Source organism: Drosophila serrata, unplaced genomic scaffold, assembly GCF_035046125.1.
Source record: "Drosophila serrata isolate PLE 108 unplaced genomic scaffold, ASM3504612v1 contig_241, whole genome shotgun sequence".
Lineage (NCBI taxonomy): Eukaryota > Metazoa > Arthropoda > Insecta > Diptera > Drosophilidae > Drosophila > Drosophila serrata.
In genome coordinates this window covers 3,023,273-3,044,265 of record NW_028257139.1, presented here as the reverse complement: position 1 = coordinate 3,044,265, position 20,993 = coordinate 3,023,273, and the positions used below count along the sequence as shown (strand labels likewise).

General features: G+C 34.9%; 2 protein-coding genes across 4 annotated transcripts in view; both read right to left on the bottom strand.

The window, feature by feature from the left end:
- LOC147643907 (insulin-like receptor) overlaps positions 1–15,585 on the bottom strand; it is a 45,638-nt gene extending 30,053 nt beyond the window's left edge. Inside the window, 2 exon segments of the mRNA XM_086831932.1 lie at positions 411–915; positions 14,899–15,585. The gene's annotated coding sequence lies outside the window, so the exon portion shown is untranslated.
- A 1,396-nt stretch (positions 15,586–16,981) lies between these two features.
- Positions 16,982–20,993, bottom strand: part of E2f1 (E2F transcription factor 1) — a 46,059-nt gene continuing 42,047 nt past the window's right edge. For all 3 annotated transcript variants that reach the window (XM_086831929.1, XM_086831930.1, XM_086831928.1), the window contains 2 exons: positions 20,042–20,935; positions 16,982–18,600 (listed from right to left, as the gene is read on the bottom strand). In XM_086831929.1, coding sequence (XP_086688055.1) covers positions 18,473–18,600; positions 20,042–20,935 — 1,022 coding nt within the window. In that variant the 3' untranslated portion in view covers positions 16,982–18,472. The remainder of the gene's footprint in view (positions 18,601–20,041; positions 20,936–20,993) is intronic.

Below are 20,993 nucleotides of genomic sequence, written 5' to 3'. Positions count from 1 at the left end.
ACACCCAAATCAGCATAAATTTTCATAGGAAAAATTCCAAAACGATTCCCGACTTCTTCAGCCTCGGTGGAATGTGACACAAATTAAGCACAAGAGATAGATGGATATATATAGGCACAGTGGAACATCTTTAAGTGACAATAAATCAGGCATTGACACAAGATATAACGGACAAGCAGAGTCCGCAAGCGTACGATCTCTAAACGCATCGATTTGGGTAATGAAAACTCTTGAATGGTTCTTTTCACCTAAAAGTATGAAAAAATTAGGCTCAACCGTTCCTCATACTCGATATAAATTCTAAATTACTTGAGACTATAAGTATTCGAATTATGGTATTACAACAAATTTCTTACATTTTAAGTTTTAAGATATTTCAAGGTAATTAAAAGAAACAAATATAACCTTACCTTATGGCTTATTATCTCGGGTTTTTTTTTTAATGTTATTAACACGTTTCGGTATTATTTTTCTCCTCTGCTACCGTTGCACTTTCTTTTCAGATTTTTCAAATTCGAAGTACTCTCTATTTTGGGGCAAATCGAATTGAAGAGAGATGGGAAAATATTGGGAAAGAGAGAAGCTCACGAAATGCTTTATGATCACTTGTACACAATTTGATTCCCTATCTTTCTCTCTTGTTTGGATTGGTTTTTTCTTCTTTTTTTTCTGACTAGCAATTTGATTTATTTAGGTTATCATTTTTCTTGATTTCCTCGTTGTAGCTGTCGCTGCTGTTGCTCTCTTGATCTTTTGTTGGCAAGTATTTGTGGTTTTGTGGCTGTGCCTGTTGTCACATAGCATTCCTCACTTTTTCTCACATTTTTCACATGATTTTTACTTTCACACCTTGGCGCGGGCAGCACTCGATGATCATTTCACGTGATCTCAATGATGCATTTTGTCGTCGGCGATCTGAAATGGGAGCAATAGAGAAAGGCAATGAGAAAGGAATTCCATGTACTTGGAAATGTATAAATCTAAATTCTATTGTTTATTGAGATGAATAAGTAATTACTACCAATAGATATATTTATAATTAAATGATTTATACAGGTGAACTTTTTTATCACAAGCAAGTTTTATTTGAAAATATAAAACATAATAAAACCCAATTTTTAACACCAAAAAGGGAGTAAGTTATTTTCCAGCATTGAATTTCGTCTACTGTAATTCCCAAGTCCAAATTCTGCGACATTAAAGTGCTAAAATTTATATTTTTATTCGGAAAATGAAGCTCAAAGAATTTTTTTAATTTGTTTAACAAGTAATTTTTAAATTGCAGTTTGAAATGTATAAAAATGTATAGAAAACTGTAAAGATTGTTTATCAAATGTAAGCCCCTCTTTTTGGAACCCATTAACAGCAAACTCCAGTGGAACCATTATCCAATTAACGAATTCCACAAAATCACTTAAACGCCAAAGCAAAAAATGGCATTCGTGCAACTTTTAATCCACCTGAAAAGCCATAATTTTATGCTTGACTCTTACGATTCTTGCAGTAGGATTTTCCATTAGGCCCCACCCAGAAAAAAATACATTCTACAATAAAACGTTGAACTTTCGTGGCAATTAATATAATAAAAAAAAAGTACATCAGAAAAACTGCTCAGCAAAGCAAAAATAAATAAAATAAAATATATATAAATATACATATGTATAAAAAAAGATAAATAAAACAATGTTTATCAAAAAGAAAAAACTACAACTTATTACAACATCAAAAGTAAAACGTTGTTTTGGCACTCACTGGGACCACGCCTTTTTCTCTAAAAGCAACTACTGTACATATCTTTGTACATATACAAAATATAAAGTGTAGCTGAAAATAAAGAATAAAGCTCAATGTTGTTCGAAAAGGAAAAAACAGTGACAAAGTCTGGCCTATTGATGTCTGGATTTTCTTCCTTGGAAAATAATAAGTATTAAAATGTACCTAAGAAACTTTAATCCTATTTTGCTGGGTACACAAAAATTACTAGACTACACTTATATTACTAGAATTCTTTTTTTTTTATTACTATATTATTATGGAAAATATTACTTGAATTCTTTTTTTTTATTACTGTATTTTTATGGAAATGTGATTTAATAAATGTGTAATTTGTAATTAACATATTACTAGAATATTACTAGCTATTCAAGTTGTACCTGCTATTTCCGTACCTAAGTATTTATACAATTAGTATTTAAGTTGAGATGAGCCATATGTATGAAAAATACATTTTCTTTTTTCTCAAGAATAAATTATTTTGCAATATATTTAAAATAAAGCGGCCTTAAAACTCATGTATCATTTCCTCAACTTCAAAATATATTATATTAATAATATAGAAAGTCATTGTACTAAAATAAAAATTTTTATTTGATTTTTTACTTTTTAAAGTTTAAATTTTTAATTTTCACTAAGTAAAGAAAAGTGTCCTACAATTTTTTTTTTTTTTTTATTTTTTTAGCTTAAATGTTTTTCCTTTTCCAAAAATCCAAGCCATCCTCTTCAAACTGAATTGAATGGGTACAAAAAAAAAAAGCTGTCTGCGCCGGACAACAACATCTCCAAAAACAACGACGGCAGGAAAAAAATCAAGCGCAGTTCAAGCATCAAAAAGCTGCCGTCACGCCCCTCTTGAGTGCACTAACCGCCCACCGCCCCACCTCCTTTCCCATCTCCTTTCCAGCCCCCTTCCACCCCACACATTCATTCCAAAAAACGAGGCCAGACAGACAGCGTCTCTCTCGCTCTGCTGCTCTCATTACCGCTCTCTCTTTCACTCCCGCAAGTCACGTGGGGTGTTGTGTGCGGCACGCGAAATGCAGCAAAAAGATAAAAGAGAGCGGGGGGAAAAAAGCGCTGAACTAAAGCGAAAATAAATAAATAAATTAGTTGGTTGTATGTATATTTTAGTATTGTGCATTTTAATTGCAAGCAGTGAATAATGGCTCTAAGATGAGCTTAAAATCAAGAAACATATTTGGGAAAATTTAATTTAAATCTATTTTAAGGTAAATAAGATATAAATGTATATACTAACGATTTTAATTTCAAATAATATAATTATTAGCTTTTTAATTTAAATATTAGCTTTTAGCCAAAAATTTATTTTGGTCAAGACAACAAATCACTCACTCACACAAACACACACACAGCCAAATAAGAGGCGCGTCGCTGGCCTTAAAAAAAATTTGCTGCAGCAGCAAACGACAAAAAGAGAGGACTTCAGAGAACGCTTGCACACCGGAGAGAGAGAGAGAGAGAGAGATAAAACAAAATCGAAACGAACAAAAAATGCCAAGCGTGCAAGAAGCGCAACAGAGGCGTCAACAGCGACGCCGGCAGAAGCAGCAGCAGCAAGCGGCGGCGAGCCGGCAACCCTCGAGATGACGTTGACCCCGAAAAATGACGCGAAGCGCAATTTGTGAAAACGAATGCGAATGGGAACGAAAACAAACTGAAATCTAATAACGGCTCGCCGGCAGTTCGAGCGAGAGGCAAACAGTGTCGGCGTCTGCATGCGAAGCTCTCTCCCTCTCTCTCTCTCTCTCGTTTTGTTGTTTTGCGGATAGACGTGCTAAAGCGCAGTGCGTATAAAAACATACAGGACGAAAAGTCGAATAACAACAACACAGAGTAGAAGCGCAGTTAGGCGGCGGCCAGACAGAAAGAGATGGAAAATGGCAGACAGTGAGTAAAAAGCGCGTGGAAACGGAGCAGAGAACCGGAGAGAGCGTGTGAGCGTAAACAGAGCGCATGTCTGCGATAACAAACAGGAAAAAGAGTGAAGGAAGAAAGGAGTGGATTAGCCAGAGGACAAGAAATGCGTTTATGCAGGACCAACCAATTTTAGAGATATTTCTTATAATTTGATAATTCTAAAACAAAACTGTCTTTCTGTTAGATAAACTTAATTAATAAATATCAATTTGCATAGCCTAAAAGCGATGTGTGACTGCAATCACAACAACAATAAAGCAAGAGAACCGAAAAGAGCAACATTTACCCTGCGAGTGCATAAATAAAAGAAATTTGTTCCCACAGATGGAGGCCTCCAAATGTACACATGTACATGTTATATATTTGTATATAAATTTGTGTAGATGTATGTTTTTTTTGCACTTTTACGAAGCGCCAGCAGAGGAACAACAACAAAATGCAGTTGCTTATGAATGGAAAAGAAGGCGCACCACTGTCTCGCTCTTCTCCACAAGCATGCGTCTGCCAGTGTGTGTATGTGTGTGAGGGAGAGAGTTTTGCATGTGTGTTCGAGGAGAGCGAGGAGTGCAGAAAATGTTGTCAGTGTCGTTGGCCCTTCTTGTCTGGTGTTTTCTTACTTCTCTTCCTTATTGTTGTTGTTGCGCTGCAATGTGGTACAGTGACTACCAAAAAATACTAGCAGGCACACAGCTCGTAAAAACGGGGCTCAAAGGGGAAGAGGAAAAAGGGAAGGAAGAAGAGGAAGCAACGGAAGCAGCGACGCCGCCTAAATGGGCTGCAATAAAAAATTACATATGCGGTAGTAAAGTTGTAAAACTGCGGTTGTACGTCAGTAGTTTCAGTTGTAGTTTTCAGTTTCGAGTACGTAGTAATATAGTATTTTACAACCCTAGTAAGTTGTAATATAGTATTTTACAACCCTAATATTAGGTCTCTAAATAGACCTTTATTTTTTCAGCAAAGCAAGTTTAAATTAAAGACATTTTAGTTCTTATAGCTTGTCCATATTTTAACTTTTAAAAAATCTATATAATAATAATTTTTATTATTTTTGACACCAAAAGTGTTCTCATGGTTAAAGGGAAAGTTGTCTATAAATTAATGGTCTGATTTTCTAAAATTGTAGAAAAAATTTCTTTAATCTCTCGAAAATGATTAGTATTTTAAATTTGTATAGATTTTTGTGCATTGCTAAAAATTTGTTGTAGATCATATTTCGCCTACAAGCTACAAGCTATATATATTTTTTTCTGACTAATTCAAAATGTTTAATATTCAATTTTCCTTCAAGCATGTAACTATTTTTGTTCAATTAAATTCCCATAATTAGGTCTAAATTAACAGTATAATTAAATAGGAAATAGATTTTTGAGTAATACTGTAAATATACCTAATGATTATAGATTTTTGTAAAAAGCACATTTATTTGGGCCGCTAATGAGAAAGAAAGGGGTTATTTAGGGTTGGAAAGCGAAAACGTACATCAAATGGCGCCGCCTAATTAAAAAACCATTAAAATTTAAAGCCACCGCCTATGCATGGGGGCTAATAAATACATAAATTTTGCAGCAACGGCATCAGTCTACAGAAAAAAATCCAAAAAAAAAAAAACGCTTAAATTAATTACCTCACGAAACAAATAAGAAACCAGCGGCAGTAGCAAAGATAAAATAAAGTCAGAAAAAAGGGGATAAAATGCAGTCAAGCACATTGGGTTGAGATTATTTTAAATTTTAAGCTGATATAAATACATACTTTATAAAAGTTTGTTTAAATATTGTTTTTGTATGTACAAAATAAATTTTAAAAAAATTCCTGTTAAAGAAAATGATCATAAACTCCGTTTTATTAATTCATCATTATATTTAGATTTCAAAAAATACTATATATTACACTCTAAATTATTGTAAATACCCCAAACCAACGCCATACACAAACAACAAACAAATGTACTTATTTTAATAGCCAATCAAAAAATGCTGTCAATCTTTTATCATTCTGAAGCTGTACCGAAACTGGTTCGAAATCTAATTATAGAATTTTTACAGCCAATTAAAGCTGTCTCAATTAGAGAAAGGATTAATTAACTTTGGGAAGCCTAAGTTTATATACTCTTGCAGTTTGCAATTAAATTATAGGATGAAATAGGAAATCGATTATAGGAAAGTTTCGAATATTCGCATTGTCGGTTGATGCTGATCAAGAATATATATGATTTATAGAGCGTTACAAGCTTCTAACTACAATTATATTACCCTGCAAGGGATTAAAAAGCCCGGAGATTCAAACAAGATAATCAAAAGACAAGTAATTTGGTTACTGCCGGCTTTGGGTATACAAATATTTCTATAGATTGTGAAGACTGCAAACCAAAGGATTTTTTTGGACCAACATTCAATGGCCAATGTGCAGCGTCAGCTTGGTAGGCGGACGGCACAAAAAAAAGCGGAACATCATGGAATTGTGTCTAAAAATAAACTTGTGCAACAATGTTGCAAAAGTAAACATCAGCAGACAACCAGTGACACAAAGTGGATGCAGCAGGGACCGGCGCAGGGGGGGGGCAGCTCCAGACACGAGTGGAGCTCCTCTTGGCCAGACGGCGGCCTTTCTTCTGGCAATCCGTCCGTCTCTCAACGCGGCCCTAGCTCCTCCACAAGCTCCTCCTGTTGGCCATTTCGCTCTCGATCTGTTTGTCTGCCGAGTGCCGCCGTCTCATTGTTTGTGGAACGTTTGAGAGGGGAACCAAGGGCTTTGCAGCAGCGACAATGGTTAAAAGGAGCAGCGCAGCAGAAGCTGGTTCAGCACCGACTTGTGAATACCCTTAAATATATTAATTCTGAACTAGGCAAACGACTTTTGAGAAAAGGAGAGTATTTGACTTGATTTCCTAAACTTTTTATATGTTTTTATCTGTTTTTCTACGCAATAATTTAATCAAATTTTAATCATTCAGTATTAGATATATTTTTTATATAGGTCAACATAGATTTTTTCTACAATTTCATTTTAGTTATAACAAAATCTTTGAAATTTCTTCAGAATGTTGCAAATATCCTACACTTTTTTATAGATCTCCTTATAAAGAGTACAGGTAGCACAAACTATGGTATATGGAGTGGCGCGTTAAGCACGCGAAAAGAGACTTGGGTGGCATACATACTATGTATGAACATACATATGACCATTATGCATGTATGTACATATGTATGGGAGGACACGGATGAGCGGATAAAGAAAAGGTAATCTAGAAGGTGAAGGAGCTGGGGGGTGGGGAGGTAGGTAAACCAGTGGCCACAAAAAAGAAGCGCGCGAAAGCGCCAAGAAGAGGAATGGTCAGTGAAGAGCGGTGCGCGTCCACTAATCGCTAAATTTACGAGTACAGTTAAAATAAAATCATAAAAATGTCTTCTTCATCGCTTAACTTGTTATTGTTGTTGTCTTTCGGCTTGCTTTTGCTGTTGTTGAGGCAGGCAAACAACAAAAGAGACACAGAGGGAGAGCAGCAACAGAGAGAGAGAGAGAGAGAGAGTAAGAAAGAAAGAGGTGTAGAGTTGGGTTTCCAGTTCAGTTTACAAATTTACATGATGATGAAGTAGTTCAAGACAATCTTTTGGCCTGGAATTTCCACGAAAACACTTGGAAACAACTTCCCGCACACACACACACACACACACACACACACACACACACACACGTCATTTTGAAAAACAGACAGGACAACAACAACATCACAAGAAGAAGTATCTTGAATCCCGGAGTTTATAGTGTAAAATTTAATGAGCAACACTTCTCAACGAAACGAATGCCAAGAAGAAGATCGGTATTGGCAAAAAAAAGGTTTTATTTCAGGTTTCTCGTTCGTGTTCCCTCACTCACTTTTCCACTTCAATGGAAATGAGAAAAACAACAACGACAACAACCATAAATAAAGGTGACAACGTGTGAGGTTAAACCGCAGTGACGGGCAATATGTTTGTAGCTGCTGTGCAGCACAAGTATTTCATGAATAAAGATTTAAATAGAAATCCTGATAATCCTACCACACTCACTGCAAAATTATCGATACTTCAATGCATCGATTATTTCGATATTGATTTCGATATTAAAACGAAAAATAAATCGTTATGTTCATACTGAAAACAAATAAGTAAGTAAAGCTATAGGCCCATTTTTTAATGTTGTATTGCACTAAATATTTTATAAATTGTATTATATTATAATTTCAATGAATTAATGTATTTTAAACATTTCTGTTCTATATAGTTAACACATTTTTGATGTTTGTTAAGAATACAATTTAATATAGAAATCTAAATTAGATAGGATTCATATTTTTCCGCATTATCATTATGCTCGTGTCGCAATCTTCAGATCAACGATAATGAAAACAAACAAAATAACGGGACAGCCGAAGGTCATTCACGGGCGAAAGAACGCACCAAAGAAAGAGGCAGCGAATAACTCGCAACATTGTTGACGCCCGCCCAGGCGATTAGAAAAGAAAGCTCAATAAAAATATGTTTCCGAATAAGAAATATCATTAGCATTAATATTATCAATCCGAAAAATATGTGCACAACTAAAAAAAATAATTAATAAATAAATTTATCAAACAGAATTTAAAAAAACTATGCATAGTTGGAAGGAAAATTGATAAAATTTGTAATGTGGTGTGAACGCAGTTAAAAACGTGACAGAGTCACTAGTTTTGATGTGAAGCCTGCGACTGGAAAGAAAGGACTCTCACGCCGAAACACTTTGGCTTAGCTTTTGGCGATCTTCGTGCGCCAAACAGTGTGAGAAAGCCTCAAGGATTTCTGGGTGGTCTGTGTGGTCAGCCCTGCTTTAGATATTTAAGGATCATTAAGCACTAAGCGATACAGCTTTGGGGCCTACGAAAAGTGAGCGGGCGTTTGGCTTATCTCGTAATGTTTATAAAAATGACTATAAATACTATAAAGAGGCAGTGAAGAAAAAAAAAGCGCAGCCGACCGCCCACCCAGCAGCGACGTCGGCACCATGTTTCAAGCGCCATACACACACACAGGCACACAAACACATGGGGCGGATCACACATCACCATAAAAAGACAAATCAGCAGCACGCACTTTATCAAAAAAAAAATAGAAGAGCTCTCTCTCCCTCTCTATTACTCTCTCTCTCTCGCGTTCGCTTTCTCTCTCATGGGCGTAGAGCGTGGGTGTTGGAGAGAGATAGCATTCATAGAAATGCAACCACGTGTGTTGTTTATTACACCAATACGCTCACACAAACAGCCAACGGAAAATAATAAACGAATGTCAATACGAAAACGGAATCTTTAAAAACAAGAAAAACAAATAACTGCGCAAAGCGAAATGCTGAAAAACAAAAACAATAAGCAGAGCAAGCGGGACGCAGATAGGAGAGAGAATGAGCGAATATTAAAATTGTCAAAATAAATGAGCAATAATAATAAGTAAGGGGCGAGGCATTTGTTGCTTCTTAAACATTTTTTATTGTTCGAGTTAATTTTTGTAATGAAATAACTAAACAAAAAACATTTAAAATTTCTTTATTTTCCGCAAGTCAGAAAAAATAGAGCTATACGAATTGTATGCATAAATGCGTTAATGTTATTAAGCTCTTAAAATGTATCAATAATTTTTTTCTATCTCATATTTAAGTTTCTTCCGATTTATTCTAGTTTAAATAAGAATTTGTGGGATTTTAAAATCATCTCCCACACAAACATAAAACACGATCGTAAAAGATAATACCCAACGAAAAACATTAGTGTCAAAAAGATTTAAACTAACTTAAAGAATAATAAATCACTAGTATTATTATTATTATTATTATTATTATTATTGCCATTTCTAAAGATCTTCATTGTGTTATTGAGACTAAAGCCTTAAAATTACTGGACTTGAGAAGATTTTCTTGATATTATAATTTATCGCAAAATTTGACCTTATTTCTTATTATTATGTCATGTAAATTATATCTGGGAATACTAATAATAATACTAAGTATAATGGCTGGTTTAAAAATGTCTTACATTAGCTGCTCAAGGGTCTTGATAAGCTGCTAATCCTTAGTCACCATCCGGAGAGATTGCCCATAATCTGGAATCAAAACAAACAACTTGCCATTGGCCAATTGTTGATTCATGTGGGTGTGCACATACAAACATATACATACATTTGTACATATGGCTGTACATAAATAATACGGTTGAGAGTGTGTCGCCAACTAAGATACCAAATAAACACCTCACTTCCACGAGAAACGATCACAAGATCCCCCGTGTATCCATCTCATAATATAAACACCACGTCATCGCCTGTCTACCACCCTTCCATCCGTCACCCCCCTTTAAATACCTTTCGGCTTTAGTTTGCCATTTTCACCAGCGGTTTATTGTTGTTGCTATTATACTTTACTTTTCCTAATAATATTTCTGTTATTGCTGTTCTTCAAATCACATAGTGAAATCCATAATTCAACGCAGAGAAATGGCTAAGCACAGCTGCGGTCATTAATTTAGAACTGATTATTATTATCATATATTATTATAATATATATCTTTGTTTTAGAAGAATAATAATGAACAAATGAATGTATTAAAATACATATACATAAATTAAACTGTTTCAGATTATATAATTTTTTTAATTATATTTCCCTTCTACAATATTATACAAAGTGATATATTCATTTGGCCACAATTGTCGCATATGTGGTGTGTTTATGCGTAGGCGACTGCAGACTTTGGTGGTGGCGTAGCCAAGTGGGTGGTGTGGGCGGTATGGGAGGTCTGGGGGGAGAGGTGGGCACCCTCGTCATACGACCAACTGAAGAACGTCCGACTATGTCATGTGTTGTGCTGTGGGTGCGTAAGTGTGCGTGTGTTCTCTGCTAATATTGTTATTGCTGTCGCTAGTGCTGGTGGGGTGTACTGGGTATTATTTACGTGGACCTTAGACTCCCCGCTCCCGATAAGATTCGGGAGCAACAGCAACAGCGCACGGATGGGAGGATGGGTTGGGCGACTGATGATGGGATGGGATGATGATGGTGGCGCTGTGGTTCACTGGGTGCTGATGCCGCTGCGGCAATGTGTTGGACGCGGATGCGCCTGTGAATCATACTATAGCTTTGTTGTTGTTGTTGCCTTTCGACAACAGTTCTTGGAACACTGAATTCCAATTCATTCGATTTTCCACGAGGCGAATGCAAATAATAATAATAAAAAAAATCACAATTAAATGCGGCTCGACGAAAACAAGTTGACTCATACCGTAAATAAAAGCATTGCATTGCGAAATGAAAAAAATAAATGACAACAATAACAACAACGATTGCGTAATTGCTACCAATTTGGGCTTGTGATCCGAAATGTGGGGGGCCTCCAGTAGCCATAAAAGCAATATTAAGAAGAAGAAAAAGATTCATTCGACTATACTAGAATCCCCAACAAGTTATAACTACTATACTTAAGGGATACACTGATGAAGGAAGTAAGTAATGTCGCTCCTTTAAAAACAGCTGTCTGTATTTCCAAGAATATGACTTGCTTGTTAACAAAATCTTTGTGCGTTTTTTGTCGACTATTTATATCATTTTATTAAATAAATCCGGTTTAACCTGGAGTCTTCTAGTGCTTCTTTATAATTTATTTATTTTTAAAGATTAAAATACGAGAATATTATAATGTCATGTCAATAAATAAAAACGTATACAAATATTTTTGGTTTAGTGGCAGCTATTATGCTGTTTAAATTTTCAAAACATAGAAATTATATTTTTTAAAAACTTTGTATAATTTATTTCATAAACATTTCCATATCTTTTATAAACATACATAAATTGCGAAAAACTTTTACTCTAAAATTCTTGACCAAAAATAGCGATAAATCTCCAACAAAAAAGGGCGCAAAGGAAAACAAAAACAAAAACAACAATTATAATCAACGGAGCAATAAACTTGCTATGCGTGCATACATGCATGTGTGGGGAAGGCAGCGGCAGAGGAAGGGCAGCGGAGAGATGGAGTGTGGAGCGATTAGAAGACGCGCGTCTAAGTTCAAGGCCAAGCAGTTCACAGCATAAGCAGCAAGAAGAGCACAAAAAAAAACAATAACAAGAAACGTACGAAGCCGGCAGGGGGAAAGAGAAGGAGAGAAGCAAACGCAGCTGAAAAAAGTGCACACAAAATGGTTTGACTGTATGTGTATTAATGTGTGTGGGTTGTTGTTTTTTTGTGCCATCACAGCGAAAAAGGTCAATGACACCTGTCTGTTTGTCTCGCTCGGCTCGGCTCACTCACTCACACAAATCCACACACACACACATACAGATATATTTATATATATAAACACACACGTAGGAGCTTATCACCGGCCACTCTCTTTCAGCAGTCATGGCCTCTCATTCTAGCATGCGCGCATGTGGTCAAAGCTTTTTGTCGAATTTTCGGTTTAATTTGTTGTATTTTTATACCCTTTATGGAGGGGGTTTCGTCATCTCAGTTTACACTAAATTCAACTGAATGTAATTTTACTCATATTTGGATTATTATTTTAATTTACTTATTTGATCGTTTCTATTAGATATTTATAGTGAAATAATCTAACAAATTTGATTAGTTGATTTATTTAATATAACTTTTTTAAAGGTATTTTTTAGATACCTTGAGTAAATTAAGTATTCAACAATTATGTAAAGGGTATTTAAATATGGCCTTTTCCTCCAAATTTTTTCTTTGTTTCAATGTTTTTTATCCTCTGTATTAGTGTGTGTTTTTGTTTTTCGTTTCGTTTTGCCGCTGTTAATTAGTGTGGCCAAATTATGCGCCAAAAATTCCCAATGAGTAGAGGAGGACGATGGTCATACGTCATCAACAATAGCCGGACAAACAATTTCCGGTTTTTGCCTCACACACCATACAAAATAAAAATATCAAAAATAACACACCGAAAAGAACAGAAAAACAACAATAGTAACAACAACAGAAGAAATCATAAAAATACATAAGAAAAAATAACAAACTTGGCCCGGGTTCCGTCATTGCCTCATCCTCTCTATAGATCTGCTGTCCGTTTCTGCTTTATTTTGGTTTTATTTCAACAATTTGTTTTTGCCGCGACTTATTTTTGTCACAAATACACACATACACACACACTGGCACTTATGGTTACACACACACTAGCGTATACGCAGGCAAACTCGATTTAAAAATAAATAAATTACGCACAAATACAAATACATACATTGGCCAACATTCCGCTAGCCTCGTCAAAAATATAGCATGATTAATACAAAAAAATGCGCAATTTTCGGATAGGTTTTGTTTTTATTTTCGGTTCTCCTCATTTTTGTTTTGTTTTTTTTTTCGATGCTATTTTTGTTGTTGTTAGACCGCTACTAACCCCACCTCCCAATGTTTTTTTATGGCATTTTTCTCTTATTATACAATAATAACGCGAATATAATAAGAGCACAGCAAGTGGGCAGGCCCACCACCAGAAGTAGCACCAACAACAAGCGCAGCGGCATGCCAATTAGTGCTTATGCTTTTTAATTAGCAGACAGACCCTTCCCCCCATCAGCACCTCCCAATTCCACTGCCACCTTCCCCAAAAACTACCTCCTAACCCAGTGTATACATATATTTCCCCCCCCCCACAATGCCAGTTATTAGTGTGAAAATGCTTTTCCTATTTCCCACTAAGTACGGTTTCATTTCGGCACAGTTTCCTTGTTTAGCAATCTTTCATACTGTTTAAATAAAAAGTATCAATTTAGATTTAAGATAAAGCTCCACATTAAAACAGATTGTAACTGTTTATTTTAAAATAAACCTACAAATAAGTCTTAATTTACTTTTTAAGATAGTCTTAAGATCAATAACTATTTAATTGCCTTTAAATCATTTCATTAAAGTAACAATAACATAATAAATTTACTAGAACCCATATTACAAATAAGACACAAAATCATAACGACCTTATTTCCCACAATAGTTTCCACAAATAATTGACAGATACAAAAGCCTGGTCATAAAAATATCCAGTTATTCGCATATAAGGACAACTCATTTTATGGGGACTCTGAAACCCGACAATTTGGTCACACTTATTAAGAAAACAAACCAAAAACAGAACGAAAAATGCACCGTCATGTCATTTTGACAGCCAATAAAATTATGTGCTGAGCAACTTTGTAGTTAATTAAACACATTAATATCAGCGTAAACAACTTTTTTACCCAACAAAAACATTTAAAATAATAAAAAAAAAAATAAACTGATGAACTGAAAACCTTGACAAATCAACAGGTGACTAAGCACAAAAATATGTTGATGAGAAAAATGATACAAATTTACAGACATGGTTTTGATTGAAGAGGCGAGGCAATACTAAATATATTAATTTATATTGTAATTAGTTTTTTTTTTTACATAATTTGTGAATAAAATAGAAAATCCCAAGCCTAAAAACTATAATTGTCAAAGAAATAAAAGATTAATTCAATAATAATTCAACTAACTCACGACTTTCATTAATTGGTAATCAACACGAAAATACAATCTTTTCTTTGAAAACATATTTATAAGACCCAATAACATCAGTCTAATGCGGGATTTATTTAATTGGTAATTTATCTGAACCGCAAAATGCGTGCAACAAAGAAAACAACAACAAAGCAATTCGAAAAAAACCGGCAGCAATCGACATTCTTACATTTTTTATTTCCATTCTCTCTTCTCACGCAGGCGCAAGCATTGCTCTCTCCGCCCGCGGCAGAGGAAGAGAGAACGAGAGCAGAGTGCGAGAGGGAGTACGAGCAACCGGGTGCGACCAAGAGGATGAGTGCGAGCGAGAGCCAGCGACTATGCTGGCTGCGCTGCTCATTCACAAAACGTAAAGCGGTGCAAAGAAGAAGAAGAGGAGGAGGAAACAACAACTGGCCCAAGATATGATAGATATGGAACAACAACAAACGGAACAAGAACAAGAGAGACAGGGCGCGTAAAAGGGGGAGGAGGGAAAGGAGACGAAAGCAAAAACAACTTGGCATAAATTGCTGCTGCGTAGTAATTTCAGTCGAGTATTTTTCTAGTTACGTTTTCTCACTACTATTTCTCGTTTAGTTTTATGTTTCTATTTCTCTTCCCCTTAATTCATGCTAACTTACCTCTTTGCATTGTGATTGTTGTCGAACATTGTTGTTTTTGTTGTTTCTCGTCCTCGCCACTTGTGTATTTTTTGTTACACTTTATTTTGGTATCGATTTCAAAATACAACGACGCACTTTCCCAGACGCAGGCGTAATTAAAATTTTCTTATGTTTTATTCGCGTGCTTTCTTTTTGCGCCGCAACTTCACAACATGCTCTGTATGTATGTGCATATATTTTTATGTGTGCCTGTGTACACAATTTTATTTATTTATTTGCCGTAGATCTCGCACACACATAGGCACACTCCCATACACCTCACACACACACTGATACACTCGAGAAAACGCCCGCACTTGTATTCCGTGGAATTTCATATATTCCACCGGGTTTTCACAAACACTTCTGGTATTTTGATAGCTCTCTTCTCATTCAATAAAGTGCACCAAATACCGCGCATCCGTTTCACACCGTATCCGTATCAGACAATCGCCTCCGACGACGTTTTATTATTTTGTTTTGCACAATACGCGTATTTTCGTTCAGAAAAGTAAACACTTTCAGCGGCAAGCGGGAAATCTGGCTTCCACAATTTTCCGGTCTTCCGGCGGCGCGACGTTGTTTTTGCTGCGAAATTCTTCCGTTCTTCCCGTTACAACCGCGAATAAAAAGTGTGCATGTGTTGGGTTGTTGAAAATTGACCATGATATTTTGCCTCTTTTTTTCGGTGATTTTCGTTACTTGCTTTTGGTCACTCTGAATTTTGATTTAACATTTTACAGCTGGCACGTCAAAACGATGATTCTACACGTTTACATGGGGTCGAATTCTTACTTTTGGGTTCGAATTCTCGGTTTTGGGGTCGAATTCTCATGTAAAATGTAAAATTCGTAACATGGCCGCTCTCTGCTCTCTCGGGTGCTGTCGGGTGGATGTTAGTTAACAGAACTCTCTCTCGGGTGCTGTCGGGTGTCGGTCGGTTTTGTGTTGTCGGAAATATATCAAAATACCAAAATATTAATATATTTCTTTGGTATTTTTTTAACAGAATTTTGCGGGTGAATTTAAAAAAAATTAGAGAGGTTAACAGAGAAGTGCGTGTGGAAGTATACTTAAGAAAAGGTGCTGATGAGCATACAATATAAATTCAAAATATAATTATAATGACTGCATTCAATATTAAGTATCGGATGCAATTAGTTCGTTGATTTTTAACATACCAAATTTATATTGTATTAATAATAAGTAAGTAAATATGTAAGTTCCTCGTTTTACAATGCACAAAAACATTTTAATTTAGTTGCTTCATTGTATTTTACATAACGTGTGTCATGTTGTAAGGAAACTTTTAACATTGATTGCCAGGGGGCGTCATGGTGCAAATATGTTACAACAAAATAAAAAATAATATGAAAAGATAACGCCTTAGAAATACAGCGATTGCCATCCGCCAGAGGTAGGAAGTGGCGTCCTCTAAGTGTCATGGGAAAGATATACTTTCGCGCGGTTTTTAAAATTTGCCAATATTCTATAAATAAGGCTTTTTTCTAGTCGTTCAGTGAGTTAAAAAATAAAAAACAAACAAAACTAAGGGATAAATAAAATTACTATAAAAACAAACAAATAGAATCGAATGAAAAGGTTAACATTTTCTTACCTAATTTGGAGTTTGCAAATCATTCTGAAAATAAAAGAATATTTTCAATCAATTTAAAATCATTTAAATACATCGAATTATATATTAAATTATTTGTGCAATTAGCGAAAAATATTAAAAACAACGTTAAAAACATATTGCATGCGAAAATTAAAATTTGATAGAACATAAAAATTATTCCATTTTTTAATGTCAAACAAAATAAGGTATTAACAAATATGAAAACATAAGAAGCTGGTTTACAAAAATTGAAAAAATTAGAAGAATTAAAAATTATAAAATAAAAAAAATGTTATCCAATACCGGACTTGTCAAAAAATAATGCTAAGTTTTAATTTTTGTTAAAATAAAATGGTCTTGGAACATTTTTTTGTAGCTTTTAAATGCAAACGAAAGTTTGCAATGCTACTTTCAAAAATTTTAATTAAGAAAACAAGATATCTATTTGGTTTTAAAACTTTTTCTTTTATTTTAAAGTTTTTTTTTTTCTTCGTTTTGTTTCTTCTAATATTTATTTTCTTTTTTTTCTCGTGTTTTTGTTTTTTTGGAAAGAAAGAAAAGAGTACCTAACAAAATGTGTTTGTTTCTCTTACAAAAATTAAACGTACAATTATATAGGGGGTTTTAGTTTTTAGTGTGGTTTCTCTTTTTCATTTATTTGTTTGTTTCTTAGTTGTTTTTTTACATTGTATGATTTGTTTGTTGTTGTGGTTGTTGCATTTATCGTTTGTTTTATTTAAATATATAACTTCTAGGCGAGAGTTTTAAATAATTATTTATGTACTTTGTAGTTGACTCTGTTAAGTGGTTGGTTGTTTGTTTTTGTGGGATGATTTGGCTTCTATGAATATAAACTGCTATTGGGCCCATTGTGTGTGTGTTTATAGTTGTAAATTTTATAACAATAACAAATTATTATACATAGTTATATAGCTTTAATAATATTAATAATTAAAAATCAATCAATCCAAGCGAATGAAACAAATTGCAGAAGAGAGACAACGATGACAAATTATGTTCTTTTGCATGCGTAACTAAAAATAGTAGAGAAAGGAGGGACTAAAGGAAGGATAAAAGGGATAAAGGACGAAAGGAAGGAGTTTTGGAAATATATTTAGGGGGCCCAAGTTGTGTCTTCTCCTTGTTCCTTTTGCTAAAGCAAAACATACGTCTTTCATTTTTTTTTTTACAATTTGAAATTGATTTTGTTTTTTATTTCTTGTTTATAATTTTGTATATTATTGATTGGCTTTATAACTATTTTGTTTTCTATTTAAAAATTGTGTGTGTGTTGCTTTTATTTTACTAATTTACAGACAGTTTTTAAGCCCACAAAAAAAGATTGATTTTATGAATATGGAAAGGGATGTTATATTCGCTCTTTTGCAGGGTTTATGTATTACTTTTCCTGATTCTTATCCCATTTTTTTTGTTGATTTATTTGTAAGGCTAAAATGTAATTTGCTTATAAAATGTTGCTCTCCTGCTTACTTCTTCGTTTTTCCTTGTGAGGCTGAGTTTTTTTTTGTTTTGTTTTGTTTTTTGTTTTCGTAAAGTAGATTTTGTGTTTCGCTTAAATTAGTTTTGGGTTATAAATTTAAATGTATGTATAATATTTTTACGCTTAAAACTTGTACACACAACTTAGTTTCATTAAGTTTTGTAGCTGATTTTTGTTTTTTTGTTTGTTTTCTTTTTGGATTTTTAGTTTGTTTGTTGTTTGTTTTTGCAATTTATATAATTTAATAATAAATTTGTAATTTGCTGGTTTTTTGTTTTCTTAATATTTTTGTTGTTTGCCATTTCGTATATAATTTAAAATTATAAACACCCCCCAGAAGAATCCCAATTTTTGTAGATACATTTGCTGTGTGCTTGTGTGTGTGTGAGAGTGTGTGTATGCATGTTGTTGTGTGGTGATGGACGTCTCTTTTTTTAGGGTCCATAGGCATCGGAACCAAAGTCGAACAGCCGATCGATGCCCTCGTGCGCATTGAGCGCATATGGATAATCATTATCGTCCGGCGGATTGATGGACACGAAGGCAATATCGTTGCTGAAATCTGTAAATGTAAAATACAAAAAAAAAACATTTAATATTTGCTTCAATCATTTGGCTGACTTGAGGAGATTATTTTCAACATGTTGATTTGAATAAGCCGATTTTACATATATGTACATATATATGTTTTATATAGAATAGAGGAGAGCTGAATAGAGCGAGAGATGTTGTTTTTGGTGGATGCATGTTTTGAAATTCACGCCAGAGCTGAATCTCATGGTGCTACAAAATTTCAATCACAAATATGAACAATTGGCCCCCGGAAGCGGTCAGTGTTGTTGCACTTGCAGACCCACGAGAATTCAGTTCCAAAATGAATTTGACACGAGAGGACGAACGAATTTGCTGACGAGGCGTCGGGTTATGTCGATATATAATATATATACACATTTATGCTTAGTTGTTATTAATACTTTTGTTGTAGTATTATTTCTGTTAGTAGTAACATGGTTAGCAGCAATATGTTGATGTGAGCAGTATGTGTTTGTATGGGAATTTGTTAATATAATATAAAACACATGTTAAAAACACTTTTAAAACTACTTAAATCTAGGTTATTTGGGTTTAGTGGTTTGAAGGGTTTAGTAATCATATTAAGCTAAGCATTTTTAAAGGGAATTTTGATTGTTAAATGTATTAAATTGATTATAATAATATAAATTACTTTGCTTAGCCAAATATGTTGTTAGTTTAACAAATAAACATTTAAAACAAAAACTTCTTATAGCTACATAAACCAAAAAAATGTTAAACTTAAATCAAATTGTCAATTTTGAACTGATTCTCGTTGGCCGAAATGTTTGCAAAACAAAATAGAATATATATTTCTTTAAATACAAATCACTTTTAGTTGTTTTTTACTTTCACAGGTTGTTTCATTTATGTTGCTTTGAGGTTTACATTTCACGCTCAGCAAGAACTCAGACTGTGATGCGGTTTTAAAATACACGCAGGTCACAGAATAAGTTCTTGACAAGTGTGCCTCTTGGGTTTATTGGATTTAAATAAATCCATCATACTTGTAGCTGTCATTTATACAAAGATTACAACATTTTTGCATTGATATTATTTACATGGCGACGAGACAAAAACTCAGGCAGATGCAGAAATGATCATGGATGAGTGGACGGCGATTGCAAAAGCACGATAGATTGATCAATCAGGTTTGTAATATTTACAATGGCGGTCAAAATAATAGTATTTTAAACTTTCAACTAGACATTTTCCTTTCACAAAGATCTTTTATACTGATATCAAACCGAAAAACTTGAATATTTAAAGTTAGTAAGCTTATTTGTATCTGTAAATTTTATATCTACACAAAAGTGAAATCGTTTTTATCACAAATATTGCTATATATTGATAAATTTACAATCTAACTATTATTTTGACCGCTTTAAAGGGACAAGGGATTACATTAAAGACCAGATCAAAATACTTACAGTCCGAGCCAATGTCATTGAAGAGAGCATCGAGGCCCTGGAGCGTGACATTGCTGCTGTTGCTGTTGGCATCGCAGTCGGGCGGCAGGAAGGGCTGATGGTTATCATCAGATTTGGCGCCAGCGCCAGCGATGCTGCCATAGCCACCACCATCGCCTCCATTACTGCTGCTATCCGCCACGGCAGCGAATTGCATTTGCAGTGAGCCTATCGCCGAGGATGTTGCTACATCTCCTCTCGATGATGATGCTGCCCCTGCTCCTGCTACTGCTGCTGATACTGCTGCTGCCACAGAGTTTGTGGTTACATCTTCCATTGCACAATTATACATGGGCACATCGCTGCGTCGCTGACTGTTGCCGCTGTAGCTTATTGTTGGGTTCTGGGAGTTGCTGCTATGGTTGTTGTTGTTGTTGTTGTTATGACTATTAAGCGTAGTGGTTGCTGTTGTTGTTGTTGTTGTTGCGCTGCCTGCAGCCATTGCCGCTGCTGTCCGACGTCGCTTGGTGGGCGTTGGAGGCGAGGATTCGGTTAAGCTGCTAAACAGCTCCTGGATGGTGTTTTGCTGTTGCTGATGTCGCTGCTGTTGTTGCTGCTGCTGCTGCTGCTGCTGCTGGAGGAACTGATTGTTGTTGTGTCGCACCACCACCGGATTTGTTAGCGTCGGCACCAACTGGCTTAGCTCTGCATCGACATCATCCTCCTCCGTTGGCTCCTGCTGTTGCGACAACTGTTGCTGCTGCTGCTGCTGGCTGAGATGTTGATGATGTTGATGAGGATGCTGGGCCGTCATCGCAATATCACAAATGTTATTATATTCAGGCTGGGATTGATGCTTGCCAGCATCCTCGATTGATTTGCTGAGGTTGCGTGCCGAGCGGTATGGTGCAGTACCTATAATTACCATCATTTAATTGTTTAGTTGAATATAACAACTAAAATTTTATTTAAG